The sequence below is a fragment of the Malania oleifera genome, chromosome 6 (assembly GCF_029873635.1).
Source record: "Malania oleifera isolate guangnan ecotype guangnan chromosome 6, ASM2987363v1, whole genome shotgun sequence".
NCBI lineage: Eukaryota > Viridiplantae > Streptophyta > Magnoliopsida > Santalales > Ximeniaceae > Malania > Malania oleifera.
In genome coordinates this window covers 56,470,144-56,494,992 of record NC_080422.1, presented here as the reverse complement: position 1 = coordinate 56,494,992, position 24,849 = coordinate 56,470,144, and the positions used below count along the sequence as shown (strand labels likewise).

The 24,849-nt window shown below is 34.7% G+C and overlaps 1 protein-coding gene and 1 pseudogene across 1 annotated transcript; both read left to right on the top strand.

Moving 5' to 3' along the window:
* The first annotated feature begins 14,832 nt into the window (after window positions 1–14,832).
* Window positions 14,833–15,487, top strand: LOC131158607 (uncharacterized; annotated as a pseudogene).
* Window positions 15,488–19,240: 3,753 nt separating this feature from the next.
* Window positions 19,241–24,581, top strand: LOC131158606 (uncharacterized). Its single transcript, XM_058113472.1, has 2 exons — window positions 19,241–19,403; window positions 24,139–24,581. Exons 1-2 carry the CDS (start codon window positions 19,241–19,243, stop codon window positions 24,579–24,581), a joined length of 606 nt encoding a protein of 201 aa, XP_057969455.1.
* Window positions 24,582–24,849: the final 268 nt, after the last annotated feature.

Genomic DNA, 24,849 nt, shown 5'->3' with positions numbered 1-24,849 from the left:
TCAGATCAGAAAGTTTAAGCACAAGAAAATTTTAGATCCTTTGAGAAATTTGAAAACTTGAAAATCACTTGATCTAAAAACCTTTGAAAAGTAGCTTGATCTAAAAAACTTGAAGGTTGCTTGATCTTAAACTTTGAAAATTGGTGGATCTAAAACTTTGAAGATTTCTGGATCTGAAACTTTTGAAGATTTCTGGATCTAAAACTTTTGAGAATTGCTTAATTTCAAAAACCTTTCAATATGACATCTATGATCATTATTTTAAACCTTTGAAGCTTTTGACTATTTATAGATGTTTTTTAGAAGCCATCAATTACTCCCAAAGATTCCTAAAATTCATTTCCAAATATTTTGAAATAAATATGTTTAAAAACATGGTTTAAAAAATCTTCCTTTCTTAAGCCCTTTTTATTTATTAATAAAAAAAAATACCTTTTAGGGTATATATGTTTAAAAAAATATTTTTGATTTTCTATGAGCTTCAAACCACTTTATATTTGAGTTTAACCTTTGAAGTACTTACATTAAGAACATCCTAAAATATAATTCTTTAATCTTCAATCTTGTTCTTCCATTATCTTTGTTGTTTCAATTTTTTATTTGAGCTTTTCACCAGAATAATTTTATTCCTCATGCTCTTTGTAATCCATAAGCTTTTCTTTGTGGTCTTCAAGGATTCTTTGTAATCCATAAACTATACTTGTGTTCTTCAAGAATTCTTTGTAATCCATAGGCTTTTTTATGCACTTGGGCTTTGTCACTTTTCTGAAAAAATTTTACTTGAAACATATTAAACATATCATTAATTTGTTATCATCAAAATAAGAATTTCAAGCCTTATTAGGCCAACAATCCAAAAGCTACAAAAAATAAGAAGTAAACCTTGTGTACAAAAACACTCTCAAAATATAGTAGATTAGTACAAAATCAGCACTATGTACTTCAACAATTTAACTACCAATATGAAATAGAATTGAAGTTCAAGTATAAGATATCAACAAGGGTTCTTTAGTGATTGAGAAAACTCAATATGAGAACCGTAGGTTGATGTTTCAGCAGAAATTCAGATGATTTCCACTAGCAAGAGCATGAGCAATAGAGAACTTTGAGAGAGATTGAGAGATTGAATGCAAGTTTAGTGTGTAATTACTTGGTTATTGATTTATTGGGATTAAGGTAGTATTTATAGACTTTTTAGGATTAGTTTCCTTGTTCCCCAAGTTACTTGGAGTGTCCACCAAGTTTTATAAGTTCATATTTGAAAATTTGATTTTTATAAAATTCCCATTAAGTTCAAAAATTCAAATTCTCGAAGAGTCAGGCGCCTGGACAGGCGACTAGGTAGTGTATTTCACAGGGTCTATCGGCTAGACAGGCGACTGAGGCCTTTCTGTCTGCGAGAAATAAATTCAATTAAATTGTCAGTCGGCTGGCTTGACCATGTTCAAAAATGTCAATCGGCTGGACATTGTTAGTCGGCTGAGTGCACCTAGTTCATAATGGTCAGTCGGCTAGGCAGGTTTATCCACTCTAATGTTTTTGTCAGTCGGCTGGCCAAACTTAGTGTTTTTTGCTTAGTCGGCTGACCAGTCAATTTTCTGAAAATCTTTCATTTCCCATTTTTAATCCCTTTTATTTGAAAGATTAAATATAACTTTGTCAAACACATTTTTCAGGGTTTTAAAATCTGGTCTCTAAGTCCATGTTCAACCCTAAAAGAGCTTCAACAATATTTCAAAAGATATTTAAAATACGAAGCACTTACATAAATACTTCTAAGACTTTGAACATTCTTGGCGCTTGAGTCTTCAAGCTCGTCTTCTCTTTACTTTTCTTCAAGCTTTGATATACTTTTATGCTTTCTCTCATATTCTTTAAGATTTAAAAATCATCTTGAAATCCATGCTTTAAGCTTCATATGATCATCCTTCTTTGAAGTATAAGCTGATATGTTCATGCTTGATCCTTGTGAGTCCTGAAATATCGTTACTCAACAAATATGTTAAGTTTCACTTGTTTGTTAGTATCAAAATAGGATGTTAAGCTTTGTAAGGCCAACAATCTCCTTCTTTTTGATGATGACAAATAATGAGCAAAAATATTAGTAAGCCTTAAAAAGACACCCCCTTTCAATAAGCATATTCTCAACATATTTGTAATTTCAAGATCAATATCAACACCAATTTCAATACAATACACTATCATGCTAAAGTTTAAGATCATCTTGAATATCAAATACTTCTCCCCTTTTCTCAAAAACTTCTCCTCCTTTTGCTTCATATATATCATGTTTCAAAATTTCAAAATTTTTAATACCAAGCTCAATTTTCAATTTTTACTCAAAACTTCTCCCCCTTTTGACATCAATCAAAAAGAGTAGGATATAAACTAAATTGACAACTAAATCATATTTTGAAAACATGCATACCAATTGAGATTTTCATTAATTCTAATTGAACTTTTGAATTTGTGATACCAATTTGAACATTAAGTATGATTCCAATTGAGAGCAATTGAAAATTTGTGATACCAATTAAAAAAATAATTCAAGATACCAAATTTAAAAAAAAAAAAAAACTTAAGGGAAAGTTATAATTCAAGCAATAAGTCACAATTTCCCCCTGAATTTAATACATTCAGATTTAATACCAATTATGTTTTCTAAATTTATCGTCCATGTTTCAAATATTTGATTTATATCATGTATATATGCTCATGGATATTAAATATCAAATATCAATATTGTATCATTGTCACAACATACTCATGGATATTATTATACTCGACAAGCTTAAATACCAATTTATATATTTATGGATACTAATATACTTTATAGATACCAAAGCTAATGTCACATTATGCACAACTCATTTTATCCATGTTGATCGATTAAAAAGAATTAATTTCACATTCATATATCAATATCACAATTTATGCTTTAAAATTATACTCAATAACTTCATGCTCAGATTTTCAAAATATAGTGAGCCATAAATCATCAATATTTTCATTGTCTTTAAACATTTCAAGATACCAAATTCAACATATATACACATGTATCATATTGCATTCATATAAGCATGGAGTATATCATGTGTATTGTCTTTTGCTTGGTTTGTTCTTATGTTGCTCAAGTATTTCATTTCAAACTTGTTTAACATTTTTACCTTCAGTCAGTCAGCTGAGCTGCTCTCCAGTCGGCTGACCTATCCTATCTCCTTAAGGTATTTGTTCAGTCAGTCGGCTGACCTTCACAATTTTTCTGCCAAGCTTTCTTCTACTTATGCAACAAGTTATATTTGCTTCAGATATTCTTTTCTTTTGTTTTCATATAGACATCCAAACTTTAAATATCTTAATGCTTTTTAGTTTAAGGCTTGTATGAATCATTCATTACTTGAGGCCAACAATTTTCATTTTTGTTTTTATTTGTTTTAATAAGATAAGCTCTTAAACTCTTCTTTGAGATTTTCCATATAGGGTTTTTTATCTAAGTACACATACTTTCTTGGGTCCTAATGGTTGGATAAAGGATGTTTTTTTTTACCTTCCATACTTGTTTAGTTTTCACACCCTTTCTTTTTAATGGACATTCAAACTTTATATGTCACTTCTTTTTACATAGGTAGCATATGGTGTAGTGTAAGCATTTAAGGAAGTGCTAGCATTGTATTTGGAGGCTTTTGTGAAGTATCCCATGTAAAGATTCTTTTTCCTTTTATTTTCAATTCCATTGAATCCAATGCCTTCTTTATTTAGAGACATTCTTTGTGAGCCAATCATTTTATCAAAATTTTCTTTTCCTTTAATGAGATTTTAAATGATTTTGGCTTCATCCTCAATTTCTTTCTTAAGATCATAAAAATCTGAATTTTCTATATTTTTACCCTTTTCTTGGTTTTTAGACATCTTAGTAACTTTATCCTTTAATTCAGAAATATGTAAGTCTTTCTCATTTTCCATAGAGGATTAGGATTTCAAGTCTTCTACTTCCTTCATCAATTTTTCATTGATGCTTTCTAATTTCTCGATTTTCAATTCTTTTTCTTTTTCAGCAAAATTTTTAGCTTCTAACTCTTTTATCACAACTTCATTCTTAATTTCAATTTTCTTGATTTTTGAATCTTTTTATTTTTCAACAAATTTGAGAGATTCTAATTCTTTGATCACTCCATCATTCTTGTTTTTCAATGATGTGTTTTGTTTAGTTACTTTGATTAGTGTCTTATGTACTTTGAATAAATCATTTTGTAACTCTTCATAAGATGACATACGCTCATCATTGGATTTATTTGATGAATCACTACAAGAATTATTTAAGGATTTGGATGAGGAGCTTTCCTCATCGTCCTAAGCCATAAAGCAAGTATAAGCAACCTTTTGGTCACTTGATTCACATTCCAAACTACTTGTACTCAAACTATCCCAAGTAGTGGCTTTCATTGCCTTTTTTTTTTTTGGAATCCTTCTTAAATAGTGGACATTCTGGTTTTATATGTCCAGCTTTGTTGCAATTATAACATGTAGGAATTTTATTTCTTGATTTCTTCTTGCTAATTTCTTCTTCTTCTTCATCGGATTCAGATTTTGATTTTTGTGTATTTCTTCTTTTGAATTTATTCTTCCTTCTTAGTATTCTTGCAAGTTTCTTAGAGATGAAGGCTAGTTCATCTTCATCTATTTCATCTTCATCCTCGTCACTAGAGTTTTTGTTTGAAGTTTTAAAGGCTATAGATTCTTAGGCTTTAGCTTTTTCACTCCTTTCATTCATTGACATTTCATATGTGAGTAGAGAACCTATTAATTCATCTAAGGAGGTGTTTTTCAAATTTCTTCCTTCGGTTATGGCAGTAACTTTTGGTTCCCATATAGGTGGCAATCCTCTAAGAATTTTACGAATCATTTCATATGTTGAATATGTTTTTCCTAGGGCATTGAGGGAATTTATAATATGGGTAAACCTAGTATACATACTAGTGATTGTTTCATCCGTATTCATTTTGAAAGCTTTGTATTCACTAGTTAGCATGTCAATTCTATTGTCTCTAACATCTATGGTTCCTTCACAAGTAGCTTCTAATTTATCCCAAATTTCTTTGGCTGTTTTGCAAGCCATGACTCTATTGAATTCGTTAATATCTAAAGCACAATACAAAGCATTGATAGCACTTGAATTTACTTGCAGCATTTTGTGATCTATTTCAATCAAGTTCTTTTTCTCCTTAGGGATTTGTTTTCCATCAACTAGTTTGGTAGGAATTAGATCACCATCCGTGACAACCTTCCAAGCTTCCAATTCATAGTTTGAAGATATATTCTCATAGGCTGTTCCCAAAAAGTATAGTTTAATCCACAAAAGATTGGTGGATGGGTTGAGGATTGTCCTTCTCCAAAGGGAGCTATGCCTAAGTGTGCCATTAAGATCTTTGTATAACTACTAATTAAGATTTTCTATAACCCCGCTCTGTTACCAATTGAAAACTAAGGTGTAGTCCCAAGAGGGGGTGAATTGGATTTAAAAATTTTCTTTTAATTCTTTATTCTTAATCTCCTTTACTTCTTTTAATGAATTCTTGACTTCTTGTTGATTTATCAAATACACAATGAATACTTTAAAACAAAATTCAATTCACAACACAAGTTCTTAAACAATCAAGTAACCAATCAATCAACCAAAACATTCAATTTTCCAATCAACCACAAAATCCAAACTAAGATATAAGTTTCAGCTTTTGTTTGTTTGCAGCCCTGTATATATGAAAGTTTGATTTAAGCCATGTGGTTAATGAATTTGCTTTCTCAAACTGAAGTGTAATATAAAATTCAAAGCTCTTTCCAAAAGCCGAGACGTTAAATAAACTTTCAGTTAAAGAGTCATTGGGTGTTTCACCAAAAATCGTACTCCCTTACGGTTTCCGCAAAGTATGGATCAACCAACGTACTCCCTTTCGATTTTCGCAATCCCAAAAACAAATTAAGCTTAAGTTTACTTAATATCTAATCCATGTAGTATATGGTTAAGAATTTAAAACATCCACGCAGGTTATATATGTTGAAAGTAAAAGCAAGGGAAAGAAAGAGTGAGACCACGGTTTTTACGAGGTTGGGCTTATCCTCAACCTACGTCCTCGCCTTTGGCAAACCACCAAAGAATTCACTAAAACCAGTTCCTTTTCTGGGTGGAACAATACCATTACAACCGCTCCTTCAGTAGGCTAAAGTCCGCCTCTCCAAGTGATATCCCCTCACTTGGTCACTCCTTCAATTAGGTTAGAGTTTGCCTCTTTAAGCGATATCCCCACACTTAGCCAACGCTCCAAACACCTTGAATCATCCAAAAGCTACAAGAAATATGAAGTAACCACTGCGTACAAGAACACTCTCAAAATAGAGTAGATTAGTACAAATTCAACACTATGTACTTCAGCAATTTAACAACCAATTTGAAATAGAATTGAAGCTCAAGTATAAAATATCACCAAGGGTTCTTTAGTGATTGAGAAAACTCAATATGAGAACCGTAGGTAGATGTTTCAACAGAAATTCAGATGATTTTCCTCAGCAAGAGTACGAGCAATAGAGAACTTTGAGGGAGATTGAGAGAATGAATTACTTGTATTTTGATTTATTGGGATTAAGGTAGCCTTTATAGACTTTTTAGGATTAGTTTCCTTGTTCCCCAAGTTACTTGGAGTGTCCACCAAGTTTTTATAACGTTCATATTTGAAAAACTTATTTTTAGAAATTTCTCGTTAAGTTTAAAAATTCAAATTCCCAAATAGTTGGGCAGCTAGACAGGCGACTGGGTAGTGTATTTTACAGGGTCAGTCGACTAAATAGGCGGCTGAGGCCTTTCTATCTGCCAAAAATAAATTCAATTAAATTTTCAGTCGGCTGGCTCGACCACGTTAAAAAATGTCAGTTGGCTGGACATTGTCAGTCGGCTGAGTGCGCCTAGTTCATAATGGTCAGTCGGCTGGGCAGGTTTATCCACTCTGATGTTTTTGTGATTCGGCTGGCCAAACTTAGTGTTTTCTGGTCAGCCAGCTGGCCAGTCAATTTTTTGAAAATCTTTCATTTCTCATTTTTAATTCCTTTTATTTGGAAGATTAAATATAACCTTGTCAAACACATTTTCCAGGGATTTTAAAATCTGGTCTCTAAGTCCATATTCAACCCTAAAAAATTTTCAACAATATTTCAAAAGATATTTAAAATATGAAGCACTTACATAAATGCTTCTAAGACTTTGAACATTCTTGGCGCTTGAGTCTTCAAGGTTGTCTTCTCTTTACTTTTCTTCAAGCTTTGATATACTTTTATGCTTTCTCTCATATTCTTTAAGCTTTAAAAAATCATCTTGAAATCCATGATTTAAGTTTCATATGATCATCATTCGTTGAAGTATAAGCTTGCATTTTCATGCTTGATCCTTGTGAGTCCTAAAATATCATTACTCAACAAATATGTTAAGTTTCACTTGTTTGTTAGCATCAAAATAGGATGTTAAGCTTTTTAAGGCCAACAATCTCTTTTTACACAAAATTTTTTATCTTTTGTATCCTTGTAGTTTGGGTTGTGAGCTGTGACCAGGCAAGGGGTATCGCTTGAAGAGGAGGGTTTCATCCTGTAATGAGTGTTGTAAAGGGGAGCTCCACCCACTAATCCTCACAATATGGTTAAGGCTTTATATGAAGTTCAACCGGAAAGCATGGATGAAATAAGCTTGAATGAATTGAAAGCAAAGGTTGTGTCGACTATCCAACTTTGTTTGGCCGACAATATGTTGTATCACGTCATAGATAAGGAATCTCTTGCGGGTGTTTGGAAGAAACTTGAAAGTCGGTATATATCTAAGTCTCTAACGAACAAATTATATCTTAAGCAGAAGTTGTATTAGCTTACGATGACGGAAGGTTCAGAATTGAACCAACACATCAATGCATTCAATAAGATAGTAAGTGATTTGATCCATGTTGATTTGAAGTTTGAGGAAGAAGACAAGGCGTTAATGCTATTGAACTCTCCATACCACGTCTCACATGTATGAAAATTTGGTTACAACTCTAACATATGGCAAAAAAATCCTAAATTTGGAAGAGATAATAAGCGCATTGTTGGGTTTTCATCAAAGAAAGATGGCTCGCAATGAAATTTCAAATGGTGAAGGACTTGTGGTAAAGGGTAACTAGGAACATTGGAGAAGCAAGTTCCAAAGTGGATCGAGTAGTAATAAATCTCGGTTGCAGTCCAGGAAGAAGAAGGACATAAGATGTTTTAAGTGCGGGAAAAATGGGCACATAAAATTGGAGTGTGCAGAGTGGAAGAAGGGGAATGCAAAAAAAAAAAAAAATCAGGACGGTTTGTCAAAATTTGCAAATATAGTAGAAGAAGAAGGCTCAGAGAGCAGTAATGGTGATATGCTTTTTGTTTCATCTAGTTCAGAAAGCCTCACAGATTCTTGGACCCTAGAATCGGCATGTTTTTATCACATGACATCAAATAGAAATTGGTTCAACACCTACAGGTCAGTAAATTCTAGTTTTATTCTAATGTGAAATTGAGAGTTGTGGTGTATTCCCAAGAGGGGGGGGGTGAATTAGGAATTAAAAAGAAAATTCTTCCTAGGCCATGTATGTAGTATTTTAAATCGCAACCAGTATTACACAACCCAGGGTCTTTCTAAGCAATTACAAATCCCAACAATATTTAACCGAGCAAATATTTAAAATAAATAAGGCAGTCTTGGTATTTCTGAATCAATCACAAATATTTTAGATATTCAGATATGCCAATATTTAAAAACATGCATATCAGATCAAATATAAATATAAGTGCAGAAATGTAAAGAGAGATAGATAGAGAGATAGATAGAGAGATAGAGAGAGAGAGAGAGAGAGAGAGAGAGAGAGAGAGAGAGAGAGAGAGAGAGAGAGAGAGAGAAAGCAAACACCAAATTTTTAACGAGGTTCGGCAAACCTGCCTACGTCCTCACCTTGGGCAAAACACTCAAGGATTTCACTATCTACTTCTTAAAACAAGGCGGAGCTTCCTGTTACTATCCACTGCTCACACAAGGTGTAGTTACCTCTTTACAGTCCGCTACTTACACGAGGCGTAGCTACCTCTTTACAATCAGCTGCTTTCACACGAGGCATAGCTACCTCACCACAGTTCACAATCTGAACCGTAAATACAAATGATATGAATTTTAGTGCGTACAAGAAGATACTTCTTAAACAAGCTAATTTGTATAAAGAAATCTTAAACACCCTCAAATGATATGATTTCAAGCTCAACTGAGTATATGAATTTTTCTCAACAATATTTTGTAATCTTTGAATAAAATATATATGATAAGTACTTCAAAGATATAAACCCAACTAGATATTCCTCCAAAAATATTTTTCAAAAAGAATGTAGGAGAAGTTCGGGTTTGGCTCTCAAAATGATTTTCACAAAATGAATATCAAAATGATTTGCTTTAAGAATGACCTTCGATAAATCAAATAGCAAGAAGCTTTCAAGCAATATATAAGAACTTGCAAATATATGCTCAAGCCTTGCTTGTATATCCCAAAAGAATTTTCCCAAAGATATTTCCAAGTAGAAGAGTGTGAGAAATTTGACGTGCAAAAATGAACCCCCAAATGAATGCTTGTTCAAAAAACTCCAGAGCAATAAAAGATCTTTCCCAAGAAATGACTTTTTATAATAAGAGTATGGGAGAGAAAATGAGATTGAATGCTCTTCGAATTGCCCAACAATGAAATAGAATGATATGAACTTGGCAAAAGTGTATTCAAATGCTTTAGGGTTGGTATTTATAGGCATTTTCAGGATATAGCCGTTTTACGGCCGCTGGGAGGAAGAAATAATATTCTACTTTGAAAACTATCCATTTTTCGGTCGTTGGAGCAGTTCTAACACCATACAAAATCATCGACTATTTTTTTTGGGCTTTCCCAAAACGTCAACTGTTTTTTCTAAAAGTCTTCAGCATGAAAGGAATTTTCTACTACGGACACCTTCCAGTATTTTGAACATAATGTCTTCTATAAAACTCCAAATTGAACGTTCTTGATATCAATAGAAATCTAAGAGAAAATCTCACAACTTTTATGTTGGAAACTTTTTAAGATAAGGAGTGTTTGATAGAGAAACGTGCTCATAAATGTGAGAAGAAACATGAAGGGGTTTTTTGAAAGAACTTGTTTTGGGAAAATGTTTTCATGAAAAGTTTAGGTCCCTAAAGTCAATCTAAGGTCATTTATGAGCTTCAAATATAATCATATGAAATGCATGCCCATACAACCCTAATTACTATTACAATCCAAAAAGAATACAGTCTTCAAGCTTGCTCTCCTGATTTCCCATGGTTTACGCCGATTAGTGTGAGTTTTAAGTGCATTTATAGCTTCCATTTTGCATCATCATCTGTGCTTCCAGAACTATAAATCTGTTCAAACACTTAATACACAAATGAGATGTTGTTGTTTGTCATAATCAAAACAGGAATCGGGCTCAAAAAGTCAACACAAGCGACGCTTCATGCAAAATTATTAGAATAGGAAACGTCAGAATTAAAATGTATGATGGTCTTGTGAGAACAATAGGTGATGTAAGGCATGTACCGAATATACAAAAGAATGTAATTTCATTGGGCATTTTAGTTTGTAATAGGCATAGTTACAAGCCTGAAAGTGGGATAATGAAGTTGTGTGAAGGCGACTTGATGGTGATGAAGGGACAAAAGTTAGCGGGAAATGTCTATGCACTACTAGGTGCCACAATTATAGGTGGAGTTGCATATGCATATTCTGAGTTAGGTAATACTGTTTTGTAAAAAACAACCACACACAAGACGGAGGGTATTCATAACTATATTTCTTCAGATGTTTGGGAGCCAATGAGGATAGCATAATTAGCTAGACATATGTATTTCATGAGTTTGTCATGAAAGGTATTGATGTACTTTATGCGACACATGTCAAATATGTTTGCCAGGTTTAACTTGTGGCAGAGGTGAAAAACCATACCGAAAGAGAGATCCTCAGGTTGCCAATCGAACATAGTACGTTGGTTTAGTTCAAGGACTTTTGTGAGCAGCATGGCAGGTTGTATCCAAGGCTTGCAAGTAACTTCTTGATAAAGTCAGTAAGTATGACATGTTTCTCGTTTAACTGATCATTAAGGGTATCACTAGATAGAAAAGTTGTAGGAGAGATGTGGACAGGTAATGCGATAGACTACTCTAGTTTGAAAGCGTTTTAGATGTCCAGTCGTGCACGTTTCTAGTGAGGCGAGATCTAAGCTTAGTAAAATGTCTAGATAGTACATCTTTCTAGGATATAAGAAAGGTGGGTTAAAGCTATTAGATCCAATGGAAAACAAGGTGGTGATTAGTGGAGACATGGTTTTTGGTGAGAAAACCAATGTACAGTGTACTCAGGTAGATAAAGAGAAACAAGTGTCGGAAACCAACAACTGCAATGAGCATATGATGCGGGTGGAATTATAAACCCGGGGCAGGGATGACATTGTTCATAATGTAGGGAGTTTTAACTTCGAAGATTGGCATGATCACAATGTCTTATGCATTCATTACTACCAAAAAAGTTCCTACTATTTTTTAAGATGCAATGTACAGCAAAGGGAAAAATAAATGGATGAGTGCTATGGTGGAGGTGATGGAGTTATTGCAAAAGAATCAAGTGGGAGTTGGTGAAGCTTCCAGAAGTGAAGAGGGTGATATGATGTAAGTGGGTGATGTTTCTGTTGTTTTATATTGATGAAATGTTAGTTGCTGGGAAGGCTTTGACTAAGGCCAATCAGTTAAGAACACTATTGAGAAATGTATTTGACATGAAGGTTTTGGGTATCACCAAGATGAGTCTTGGGTTGGATATTCGCAGGGACAGAGTTGCAGGGAGATTGGGGTTTGTTAGGGATATATACTTAAAGACATGCTTTATGTAATCTGTTTTAGTATTTATTAATAACTTCAGTTATTCCATTTTAATGAGAATCTTTGTGAGCAATGTTTGCCTGACATTATTTATTTAATTATTATGCATGCGTGTCTTTTATTCTATATAGTAGGTGATATAGTGTGTAGAGTAAGACTTATACACAGAAGATTAAATCATCAGCTCTTATAGAATATAAGTTTATCGTTCACAGTCTTAAATGAAATTAGAAAAACCATTAGTAGGACTGTAGCACAAGGTTTTAATAGGTTTGTCTTGACTATTGGGAATGGTACAGTTCCAACTCCTTGTGCTAGTACACTTTGGGTGTATTGAACAGGATCATCTTGGGGTAATTGTTTTTATATATAAAACAATTCATACCTCATGGTTATTATGAGTGCTTATGCTCTTAATCCTGATATGATTATTAGACACGTACATATAGTGATTATTACTTTGATTCATGGAAGAGTGAGATTCTTTATGGGTCAAATAACTCAGTGAGTTAGGTGATGACATTGGGTGTATGGTGAACATTAATTATTGATGGAATCCACATCCCAGGATCAGGATTGATGATAGCCCCTTGAGGAAGCTTGTAAGTTTTGATTGTGTCAAACCCTGCAGGTGGATTTTGAATTCAGCACATCAAATAAATTAAGTGAAAGGTCTCAGGGAATTAATATGTCAATTAATTAAATTGTCATTAATTTAATTTAATAGACAGGTATCTGTAATCTTTACGTTGGGAGATAAATAGGCATTTATTAATAGGAGCTCGAAATTTAATTTCGAATATGACAAGGAGTGCAATTATAATTCTTTAGTGGTATCAATTATAATTAACGTAATTAAGGATGAATTCAAGTTGGATTAGGAACTCTTAATTACGTGGAAAGCCCTAGTCATATTTGCCTAGAGGTCCCTGTTGTAGCCTATATACATGCGCTCCATTCAGCAACTAGGAAAGATCAACGAACTCACACAGAGGAAAAGGTTTTCATAAGAGAAGAAAACCCTAGCACCCGCTTATGAGCCCACTCTCTTAAGAGCAAGGTGTGTTCAAGGAATACAATAGAAGGTTCCTGGTCGTTTTCAAGAGATCGTTTTCATACTTGCAGATTCGGGATCAAACCAGACAGATCTCGCAGATATAATCCTAATCACATTATTAGAGTTTACATAATTAGATTAATTTTTTTTTGGCTATCCATATGCACTACAACCGAATCTTAGCGCTATTCTGCAAGTTCCTTCAATTGGTATCAGAGCCTCGGTTGATATTGTATACGAATAATAATATCATGTTCTTCGAAAATTGAATCAATGCGTGCTTAGAGTAGAATGTGTGTATGCACTAACCTCTGTTCTACAACGTTCTGACTGGCAATTATGGTCACACGAATGTATGTTTTGTGATTGTGATTGTGATTGTTTACTGCAAGATTCATAGCATGTGAACTCCGGCTATGGAGGCATAGGATTTTGTAATCTGAAGCAGCTTCATCACACGAATGTATGTTTTGTGATTGTGATTGTTTATTACAAGATTTGTAACATGTGAACCTCAGTTATGGTGGCATAGGATTTGGTAATCAGATGCAGCTTCATCTGAGAAGGAGGCACAGTTGCGGTGTGTGCATAGTAGTGGTGAAAAATAGGAAAAACCCTAGAACAGTGAAGCGGTTTTTCGTTCCTTTTTGAATTTGAATTTGAATTTGAATTTGAATTTGAATTTGAATTTGAATTTGAATTTGAATTTAAATTTGAATTTAAATTTGAATTTGAATTTGAATTTACATTTGAATTTGAATTTGAATTTGAATTTGAATTTAAATTTGAATTTGAATTTGAATTTGAATTTGAATTTGAATTTAAATTTGAATTTAAATTTGAATTTAAATTTGAATTTGAATTTGAATTTGAATTTGAATTTGAATTTAAATTTACCTGGGCCTCGCCGAACCTCGGCACTACGTAATGGTAAATAAGGATTCACGGTGTTATGATGCAAGCTGCTAGACCATAATAGCCGAATATTTATTATATCATATTTCTTGTTTATATATGCTTGCTTGGCATGTTTGTTGTTCTTGCGTTATGTCATTAGCATGTAAAATTTAAAATTTCAATATTGGTTTATGCATGTGCAACTAGAGAATAAAATTAATTCCGAAGTTATAATACAATTTTTTTATAAAAAAAATATATTAAGGGAATTTGGAATTTTATTTGTTGCGTGTAATTTAGTTACCAATATTGGAATATTAAATTTATTTGAAAATTAAACACGTGTTTGTATCCCTCATGAATTAAATAACTAAATGGGTGAGGGAATTTATTATGTATAAATCCTATGGTTTACATCACTAGTTTATAGGTGAAGTAATTATTTTTATGTGATGATATTAGTATCTTCCACCCCATCGGATGGAATTAATTACAGACTCACCAAGTATAAACTCTAGTAATTGTTAGTATTGGGTCACCTCTCCATCTGGGGATTCACTACGAGACAATAGGTCTAGTATTATGTGATGGTATGCACTTAACTATGAATAATAGTATCCTCACCATCTGAGTCACTGCAATTGTTTATAGAACCAAAGTTAAGTCAACAGTTTAATTTTCCCTTGCATAGTTACTTGCCTTGATAGCAAAATTAATAGGTGCTCACCTGTCTACACAAATGTTGACTAGTAGACGACCTCCCATCGAGGTATACTACTCACGATGTACAAGGTTGTTGACAAATTCTTTAGAAGAAAATATTGGTAGAGGGAACCATATTCTTTTAATTGAATTAAAAGTTTATTATTGCTCATCATATTTTGTTATAATACGTGATTCTCAGGATTAAATGGCTTTCAATCCCCTAGTTGTTATTCTCAAAGAAAATAAATTGGTTGGACCTAATTATATTGACTGGAAAAGGAACTTGGATATTGTACTGACTGTAGAGGAGTACAAGTATGTGCTCGTAGAGGTATGTCCACAAAAACCCAATGAAGGGATAACCGATGAGGAAACCCAAGCTTACCGTAAATGGATTAAGGTTGATGAGATGGCGTGGTGTTACATTTTGGCATCTATGTTGGCAACATCAGCATCATTCTATGCTTTATGCCTATGATATAATGCAGAACCTCAAAGAAATGTTTGGGGATCAAAATTTTGCTACTAGGCAGGCTACTATGAAGGAACTTATGAATACTACTATAGCAGAAGGGGCCTCAACAAGGGATCATGTTCTGAAGATGATTGGTCTTCTCAATGAGCTAGAGATCCTTGGAGCTGAAATTGATAAGGAAACCCAGGTCGATATCGTTCTCCAGTTGCTGCCTGACTCTTTCAAGCAGTTTTGCCTAAACTACAACATGAATAAGCACTCTTACTCATTAGTAGAACTACTTAAAGAGCTTCAAGGAGCTGAGGGTCTCATCAGGAAGTCAGCTATTACTCTTGTGTCTAGGAAAGGTCCTTCTTCTAGGCCAAAAGGCTAAAGAGAAGCATAAAAAGGTTCAAAAACCATAAGGAGCTCCTCCAGTAGTACGTGGGCCGCATGATAGAGCGAAAAAGCCTAAGGGCAAGTGTTTTCACTACAAGTAGCCAAGGCACCAGAAATCACACTATGCAGTTTAACTTGCCAAACAGAACAAAAAAGGTATATCTCATTCACTAGTAGTTGAAACATGTTTAGCGGTGATATCTACGAGTAGCTGTTGTGTAGATACGAGAGCCACTAATCATATTTGCATTTCTTTGCAGGGGTTCCAACAAACCTGCCAACTAAGTGATGGGGATATTTAAGTATTTCTGAGAGATGGGACGAGAGTGTCAGTAGTTGTAGTAGGATATATTCGCATTTCTTTTGGTAGAGATAGGATTTTAATATTGAAAGACTCTCTTTATGTACCTTCCATTAGAAGGAATTTGATCTCATTTTTCAAGTTGGTTGATCACGGATATTTCATTTATTTTAATAAATTAGTTGTTATTAAATTAAATAAATGTTTTATCTGTTCTGGTACATTGGTTGATGATCTTTATATTATTAATCATATTTCTCCTACAGTGCAACTAAATGAATTGAATAATATTGATAAACTACCATGTAAAAGAAAGAAACCTTCTGAATTGAACCAAACTTATCTTTGGCACTTACGCTCAGGTCATATTAATCTAAGACAATTTCAAGGTTGGTTCAGAATGGACCATTAGGTTCATTAGAAATGGAGGCACTACCAGTCTGCGAATCGTTCTTAGAAGGTGATGACTAAGTGACCCTTTTTGGTCAAGGGCTATAGAGCAAAAGAGGCATTAGAACTGGTTCTATAGAGACCCAAAGAATTATAGTGTTTAAATAATAAAAGAGGGAGAAAAGGAAATTTTAAAAGATGTCATAGCAGGATCTCGCGTTTGTCAATGAAGCGGCTTATTGGGATCATCAACAGAGACACATGTCTCGTCGATGAGAAATTACCGAGAGGATTGTTTGCAGGGTTTGAAATTCGTCGACAGTGAATAAGTGTTCGTTGACGAACTCTCTACTTGGCCTCGTCGACGAAGTGACATGTCTTGTCGACGAAGGCTGGTGTATAAATAGGCTTAAATCCAATTTCTGCGAGGAAATTTCATGCAAAATCCTTTTCTCTCTCTCTTAACCTCAGCTCCCTCACCTTCTCTCTAGAAATATGGCTCCTAGTCTCCCCGGTTTGACGATCAGAAGCTATCACGGTGATCCTGGGGAGATTCTCTACAACATAGCCGGAGTAGAAATTCGATTTGGGAAGTTTGGGATTCATCCCAAAATTTGCGTAAGTTAGTTAATTTCAATTTTATTAGGTTTTTGGTGTTTCTAGACTAAGGAGAATATGTTAGGAAAGATAATACAAAAGTTTTTTTGGGAAAAATGTTAATTTTAGGGTGTTGTGTTGGGAACACTGCAGGTGTAGGATTGGGTGTTTTGTGGGCTTCTTAGTAAGCCAGCTAAGGGGATAAACTAAGTCAGAATTTTTCATGAAATTATTTATTATTCTACAGCATTAAATTTTAGGAAAATATATATATATATTATATAATTATGTTTAGGAAATATTTTTATGAACACGGATATGATTTAAACGTGTTTTAACAGAAATTATGAGTTTAGAACAGATTTTACATTTAGGATGTTACCCATTTCTGTGTGGCATGAGTTTAAATTTCCATATAATTATGTATATCAGAATAATATGCTTTTCTCAAATCAAGCATGATATGATAGTTTTCAGGGTAATTATAAAACAATACAGGAACCATGATTTTATGAATATAATGCTAAACAGTACAAAGAAATCATATTCAGTATATTATGTTATGCCAGTGCAGATGCCATGATTCGTGTCGGTGGAGATGTCGTGTTTCACATTGGCGCAGATGCCATAATCATGTATGATAAGACAGAATTCATGAAATATTATCATGTCAGATATTCTTATGAAATATGAAACGGTTATGTTCAGTATATGAAACATATTATATGTTATCATAACCCAGATGATATGGTTTAGTTCAGTTTTTAGGAGCATGGTATCGTAGCTATATGTTTAGAATTATGATAGTGCTACCACACGACCAGTAGTGTGGGAGATAGCAGTCAATGTGGCTTCAGCGTAGAGAGGAGAAGTCCCCCTGGCAGTTCGGGACTAGGTGGGGTTGGCCCATCGTACTTATAGACTTTTGATTGATCTAGCATGGTCGTCCAGCCATTGCTAGGTCCCGCCTTCGGGCTACACAACCTAGTCATATGGGAGTAAAACATGACATTAGCTAGCTATCCATCCTAGGTGTTATTTCAATATTGTACAGTTATATAAGATGATTTTAATGTATAGAAACCTAGTATGCTTTATTATGATATGACGAATCATGTTTTACTCAATTCTGTTACAGACATATTTTACCAATACGCTTATTATACTATTTTTATGTATAACACGAAAATGCTCATCACGCCACAAACTAATATTAATTTATTTCCCTTACTGAGAGGCATCTCACCCCAGTTAAATAAACATTTCAGGAAATCCAGGTAAAGGAGCAGATAGAGCTTCGCAATAGTAGAGTCTGACCGATCTACCCTGTTAGAAGGGTGAGTTATAATGCCAGGGTTGGATTTATTTTTGGGAAGTGACCCTAGGCTACTTTTGGTCTTTTTTTGGATGATTCTATATATTACAATTTTAGTAGGACTCTGGTATTGTGGTTGGTTGTATGGTATGTTGTGCTGCTTAGGTATTAGAGTTGTATTTTGGATATATCCCTTGTACCCATGGGTCCAAGTTGATTATGTTTTATTAGTTGAACAGGATATTAGGATTATTATATTAAATGCTATTATGGAAAAAAAAATTGGTAATTAGGCAGGTAGTCACAAGTTCACTCTAATTTGTGTGGCCCCATGAATATCCAGGCTAGAGGTGGCTTTGAGTATTTTGTTACTTTTTCTGATGATTACTCAAGGTATGGGTATACTTATTTGATGCGCCATAAATCTGAATGCTTCGACAAATTCAAGATATTTAAGGCAGAAACAGAGAAGTGTTAGGGCAAATGTATCAAGAGACAACGATCTAATCGTGGTGGCAAGTACCTCTTAGGATAATTTGTGGATTACTTGTCAGAGGAGGGAATTGAATCCCAATTGTCTGCACTTGGAATGCCACAACAGAATGGTGTAGCAGAAAGAAGGAATATGACTCTTATGGAAATGGTTAGATCTATGACGAGTTATTCAGATTTACCTAATTCGTTTTGGGGGCACACATTAGAAATAGCAACCTATATTTTGAACTTGGTCTCATCTAAGTTAGTACCTACTACACCCACAAAATTGTGGATTGGGTGAAACCTAGTATGCGGCATGTTCAAATATGGGGTAGTCTAGCACATGTGCTAAAAGGAAAAATAAATAAGTTGGAATCAATGACAGATGTCTATTTATTAGTTGGCTATCCTAGAGGAACGAAAGGTGGTTTATTTTATTGACTTAAGGATCCGAAGGTCATTGTTAGCACCATGCTCGATTCTTAGATTAGGACTATGTAATGAACCACAACCCCAATAGGATTATTCTAGAAGAGTTGAGAGGAGATATACCAGATATACCAATAGTGCAAGAAGAACCAACACAAGATAGAGTTATAGACATTCCATTGCCTTATCGTAGTGAGAGGAATATTGTAACTCGAGCTGAGTCGGACCCATCATGTGCAGCTACCATCAATATGCCAGTTGCACAACCAGGGCAGAATAATGGTGCACAAGGATCAGGATCAACACAGCAAAATGTGCCTTGTCGTAGTGGGAGGGTTAAGCACCAGCCTGATTGGCATATGTTCTTAGGAGAGTCTTCTGACAGGATCCCAGATGAACTGGATACAGAACCTGGCAATTACTGTGAAGCACTTTGAGATAAAGATGCGAAACTCTGGCAGAAGGTTATGAAATCAAAGATGAAGTCCATGTATTCTAATCAAGTCTGGGATCATGTAGAGCCACCTGAAGGGATAAAACCCATCGGATGCAAGTGGATCTATAAGAAAAAGAGAGGAGCATATGGGAGGGTGGAAACCATCAAGGCTAGGCTTGTTGTGAAAGGGTTTACACAGAAAGAGGGAATCGACTATGAGGAAACTTTCTCACCGGTAGCCATGCTAAAGTCTATCCGGATTCTCTTATCCATGGTAGCTCATTTTGATTATGAAATTTGGCAAATGGATGTCAAGACAACTTTCCTTAATGGAAGTCTTGATGAATGCATCTATATGGTGCAACCAGATGGTTTTGCAGCAGTAGGCCAACAACATATGTTGTGAAAGCTTAAGAAGTCCATTTATGGACTTAAGCAAGCATCTAGGCCTTGGAACATCTATTTTGATTAAGCCAATAAATCTCATGGTGTTGATCAATGCCCTGATGAGTCATGTGTAAACAAAAAGCATGATGGAAATGTGGTGGTATTCTTGGCGTTATATGTAGATGATATCATACTCATCGAAAAAGATGTGGGGGTATTATCTTCGGTTAAGGTATTGTTATGCGGATAGTTCAACATGAAGGACTTAGGAGAAGCCGATCACATCCTTGGGATCAAGCTTTTGCAAGATCGCAAGCAAAGGATGTTGGGCTTACCACAAGCAACTTATGTCAATATGATTCTTGCCAGTTTTAGCATGCAGGATTCCAAGAAAGGGTTATTCCCTTTCAAACATGGAATCTCTCTATCCAAGGATTAGTGTCCTAAAATTTCGACTAAGGTAGAGAACATGAAGGTTGTTCCTTATGTATCAATAGTTAGAAGCCTCATGTATGCTATGCTTTGCACTAGATCTGACATCTGTTTTGTCGTAGGCATGGTCAGCGGATATCAGTATAACCCAAGGCAAGAACATTGGATTGCGGTAAAACATAAAATCAAGTACCTAAAAAGGATTAGGGACTATATGTTGGTTTATCAGGCAGATAGTCTAGTACCCATTAGGTACACAGACTCATGATTTTAGTCAAATAAGGATTCCAAAAAATCAACCTCGGGTGTTTACCCTAGGAGGTGGAGCCATTAGTTGGAGGAGTATCAGGCAATCACGTGTTGTTGATTCCACTATGGAGGTCGAATATGTGGCAGCTTCTGAGGCAACCAAGGAGGTCGTTTGGCTCAGGAACTTTCTATTGGATCTAGGAGCGGTGCCTTTGGTACAATCGCCTATTAAACTTTATTGGGATAATAGCGAGGCAGTTGCTAACTCAAAAGGAACCCAGGACCCTCAAGAGGGCAAAACATATCGAGCTTAAGTATCACTTGGTATGAGATATTGTGTAGAGAGGTGATGTGATGGTGACCAAGATTGCATCGGCAAGCAAAGTTAGGACTTTTGATAGTCAGGTAGAGGGAATGAGAGTGAGATGTATGGTAGCATGGATTTGAGTCTAAGTGGGATAATGTTAGAGATTTATACTGAAAGACGTGCTTTATATAATCAATTTTAGTATTTATGAATAACTTCAGTTATTCCATTTTAATGAGAATCTTTGTGAGTAATGTTTGCCTGACATTATTTATTTAATGATTATGCATGTGTGTCTTTTATTCTATATAGTAGGTGATCTAGTATATAGAGTACGGCTTATACACAGAAGATTAAATCATCGGTTTTTATAGAATACAAGTTTATTGTTCACAATCTTAAATGAAATTGGACACACCAATGGTAGGACTGTAGCACAAGGTTTTAATAGGTTTGTCTTGACTATTGGGAATGGTTAAATTCCAACTCCTTGTGCTAGTACACTTTGTGTGTATTGAATAGGACCGTCTTTGGGAAATTGTTTTTATACTGACTACATAAAACAATTAATACCCCATGGTTATTATGAGTGCTTATGCTCTTAATCCTGATATGACTATTGGACACGTGCATATAGTGTTTATTACTTTGATTCATAGAAGAGTGAGATTCTTTATGGGACAAAATACTCAGTGAGTTGCGTGATGACATTATGTGTATGGTGAACATTAATTATTGATGGAATCCACATCCCGGGATCAAGATTGATGACACCCCCTTGAGGGAGCTTATAAGTTTTAATTGCGTCAAACCCTGCATGTGGATTTTGAATCCGACACATCAAATAAGTTAAGTGGAAGGTCTTAGGGAATTAATATGTCAATTAATTAAATTGTCCGTAATTTAATTTAGTAGATAGGTATCTATAATCTTTATGTGGGGAGATAAATAAGCATTTAATAATAGGAGCTCGAAATTTAATTTCGAAAATGACAGGGAGTGCAATTATAATTCTTTAGTGGTATGAATTATAATTAACATAATTAAGGATGAATTCGGGTCAAATTAGGAATTCTTAATTACGTGGGAAGCCCTAGTCATATTTGTGCAGAGGTCCCTGCTATAGCCTATATACACGCTCTCCATTCAGCAGCTAGGAAAGACGAGCGAGCTCTCACAGAGGAAACATTTTTGTGAGAGAATAAAACCCTAGCAGCTGCTTACGAGCTAACACGACCCAAAAATTCTGCTCTATTTTTTTTAATTTTGATATGTCTGCTCTGATACCAAATACAATATACACATAATCATCCCGGACCAAGTGGGTATCGAGAATATACCTTTCCATAGGTACATACTATCACTACAGCAGAAAACATAAAATACTGGAACCTCATATACAATACCAGAGTGTTATAACCTCTATAAATATACATATACATCCCCAAAAATCCATAAAACACCCTAGGCATTTACAAAACATATCTCCCTACACAACTACTTACCTTTAAACTAGGTCAGTACCACAACCTCCTATACCTTGGAGATCACTCCACCTGTGTATTTGGATTTCCTCAAATGTTTGAATTCTTAGGGTGAGACACCTCTCAGTAGGTGGGAATAGGTTATTATCAGTGTGTGGCAATATGAGTTTTAGTGTTCCATTTATACAACCACAATTTACCTTTTCTTTCACTATGAAATCATGTAAAATTGTAATCACGTATATACAAATATATTTCAAAATACATACTTTCCTTTCTTATCATACTCTATATAAAAACAATAACTTTGTATGAAAACACTGAAATACTGTAATTTTGTATAAAATACTATAATACTGTAGTTTTGTATAGAACGCTATCATTCTGTATTTTTGTATCAAATGTTGTATTGTAGTTCTATATAGAATGTTGTAGTCCTTTATAGGACGTTGTAGTCCTTTACAGAATGTTGTAATATTGTATGAAATTTCTACTATAGTTCTTAATAGCACGTTGTAATATTGTATGAAATATATATTGTAGTCCTTAATAGGACGTTGTAATACTATATGAAATCTGTACTGTAGTCCTTAATAGGAATTTTTAATACTGTATGAAATTTGTACTGTAGTCTTTAAAAGGACGCTATAATTTTGTATAAAAATTGTACCATATAAAATCATATCTCTGTGTATATAATTCTCCATAAAAATTGATGAATTTATTTAAACATAAATGCAAACTCATGCCACATAGATTGAGTGATACTTTATACTATACTTTTCTGCTGAAAATAATAATACAGCCATCTCTAAGGTTTTACTCGACCCAATAACCCAACTTTCTCAAAACATATATGTTAGTGTATCATTTTCAAAGTTCCCATTTTCACAAATCAGCATACGTAGTAAAACGTCTATATTACTCAAAAACCTTATACTTTCAATTTATTCAATAAAATTTCTATAAACACCTAACATAACCTATTCCCCTTACTTGTTTCTTTGAGCTATGCCTGCAACGATCCCAAAATTGTGTCTGCGGCGCTCGTACAAACCCTGTATCCATGTACCCTAACTCAATCAGTTCAATCCCAAAATAATTACTATTTTAATACCCTTAAGCCCATATTCTTCCAATAACTAATTAAACTTGGAAAAACAACTTCCTTACCCTAGTTTGGGAGTGGTGCCTAGAATCCCCAACTACTTAATCCACCCTGACTAAACTACAGAGAATCGTTGCCAGGTTCCCAAAATAACGTTCCTTCTTCAATTTAGGCTAAAACTGGGCCGAAAATTTAAGAGAGAGAGAAAGAGAGAGGAGAGAGAGAGGGAGAGAGAGAGAGAGAGAGAGAGAGAGAGAAAGAGAGAGGGTAGGTCGCAGCTAGAGAGGGAGTGAGGAGAGAGTTTTGATTTTTACAAAAGAAATGAGCTCGAATGCCTTATATAGGCATACTGGTGCAGGGGAAACCGTCATTGATAGTTTGGACTTTTTAACCAAACCTTTTCTACTATTTTACCCTTACCTGGTCGTGGTAACTCAAAATCGTCAACGGTTTTCTGAGCTCCCCTAAAATCGTCGACGGTTTGGCCTTTGTCAATCCAAATTTCCTCTTTTATTACTATTTCATTAATTTCTATTTTCTATGTCTCTACACGAGCCCACTCTCTTAGGAGCAAGGCGTGTTCAAGTAATACAGTAGAAGTTTCCTGGTCATTTTCGAGAGATCATTTTCGTACTTGCAGATTTGGGATTAAACCAAACGGATCTCACAGGTATAATCCTAATCACGTAATTAGAGTTTGCATGATCAGACTAATTTTTTTGGTTATTCATATGCACTACAACCAGATCTTAGGGCTATTTCGCAAGTCCCTTCAGATTTATCTCAAGATAGCTTTGTGGACAGAACTTCAGGGAGATTATGGTTGTCTCAACGTGGTTTTTTGGAGAATCAATGTAAATTGTCTATCGCTTGGTACCCAAGGATGGACGGTGATGCTTGGGATATGTCAAAGGTCCTTTATGCCAGTGCAATGGAGTGTTTCTCCAGGAAACAGAGTCATCCATCAGTTGTGAGATTTGTGAATGCAGACTATGCAGAGGGCTTTAATGACAGAAGGTTTACAATAGGGCATATGTTTACTGTTGTGAGAAGGCCTATTTGTTGGAAGTCCAAGGTACAGTCTCCAGTTGTTATATCTACAATTGAGTTGGGGTTTTTGGTAGAACCCGAAGCTACCACAGACAAGTTCAAGTTTTTCTTGGACATGGTTTTTGTCTCCAGTTGTTAGACAGGAGGTGGTCTCAAGCTAATGCCCCAAGTTCAAGGTGGTCCGTGGGTTTATGTTTTCAATTTTCTCCTAAGGGGCGTATATTTGCATGGGTGGAGATTGTTGTAATATGTGGCCTATATGATTAAGTGGAAGGCGTGTACAAAGAGAAAACATGAAGAAAACGAAAATGTTGACTTGCAAAAGGAAACCGTCAACGGTTTCCTTGTAACCATTGACGGTTTGGTCCAAATGCAGCGAAATAGTCGACGGTTTGGGTTTGTTACTT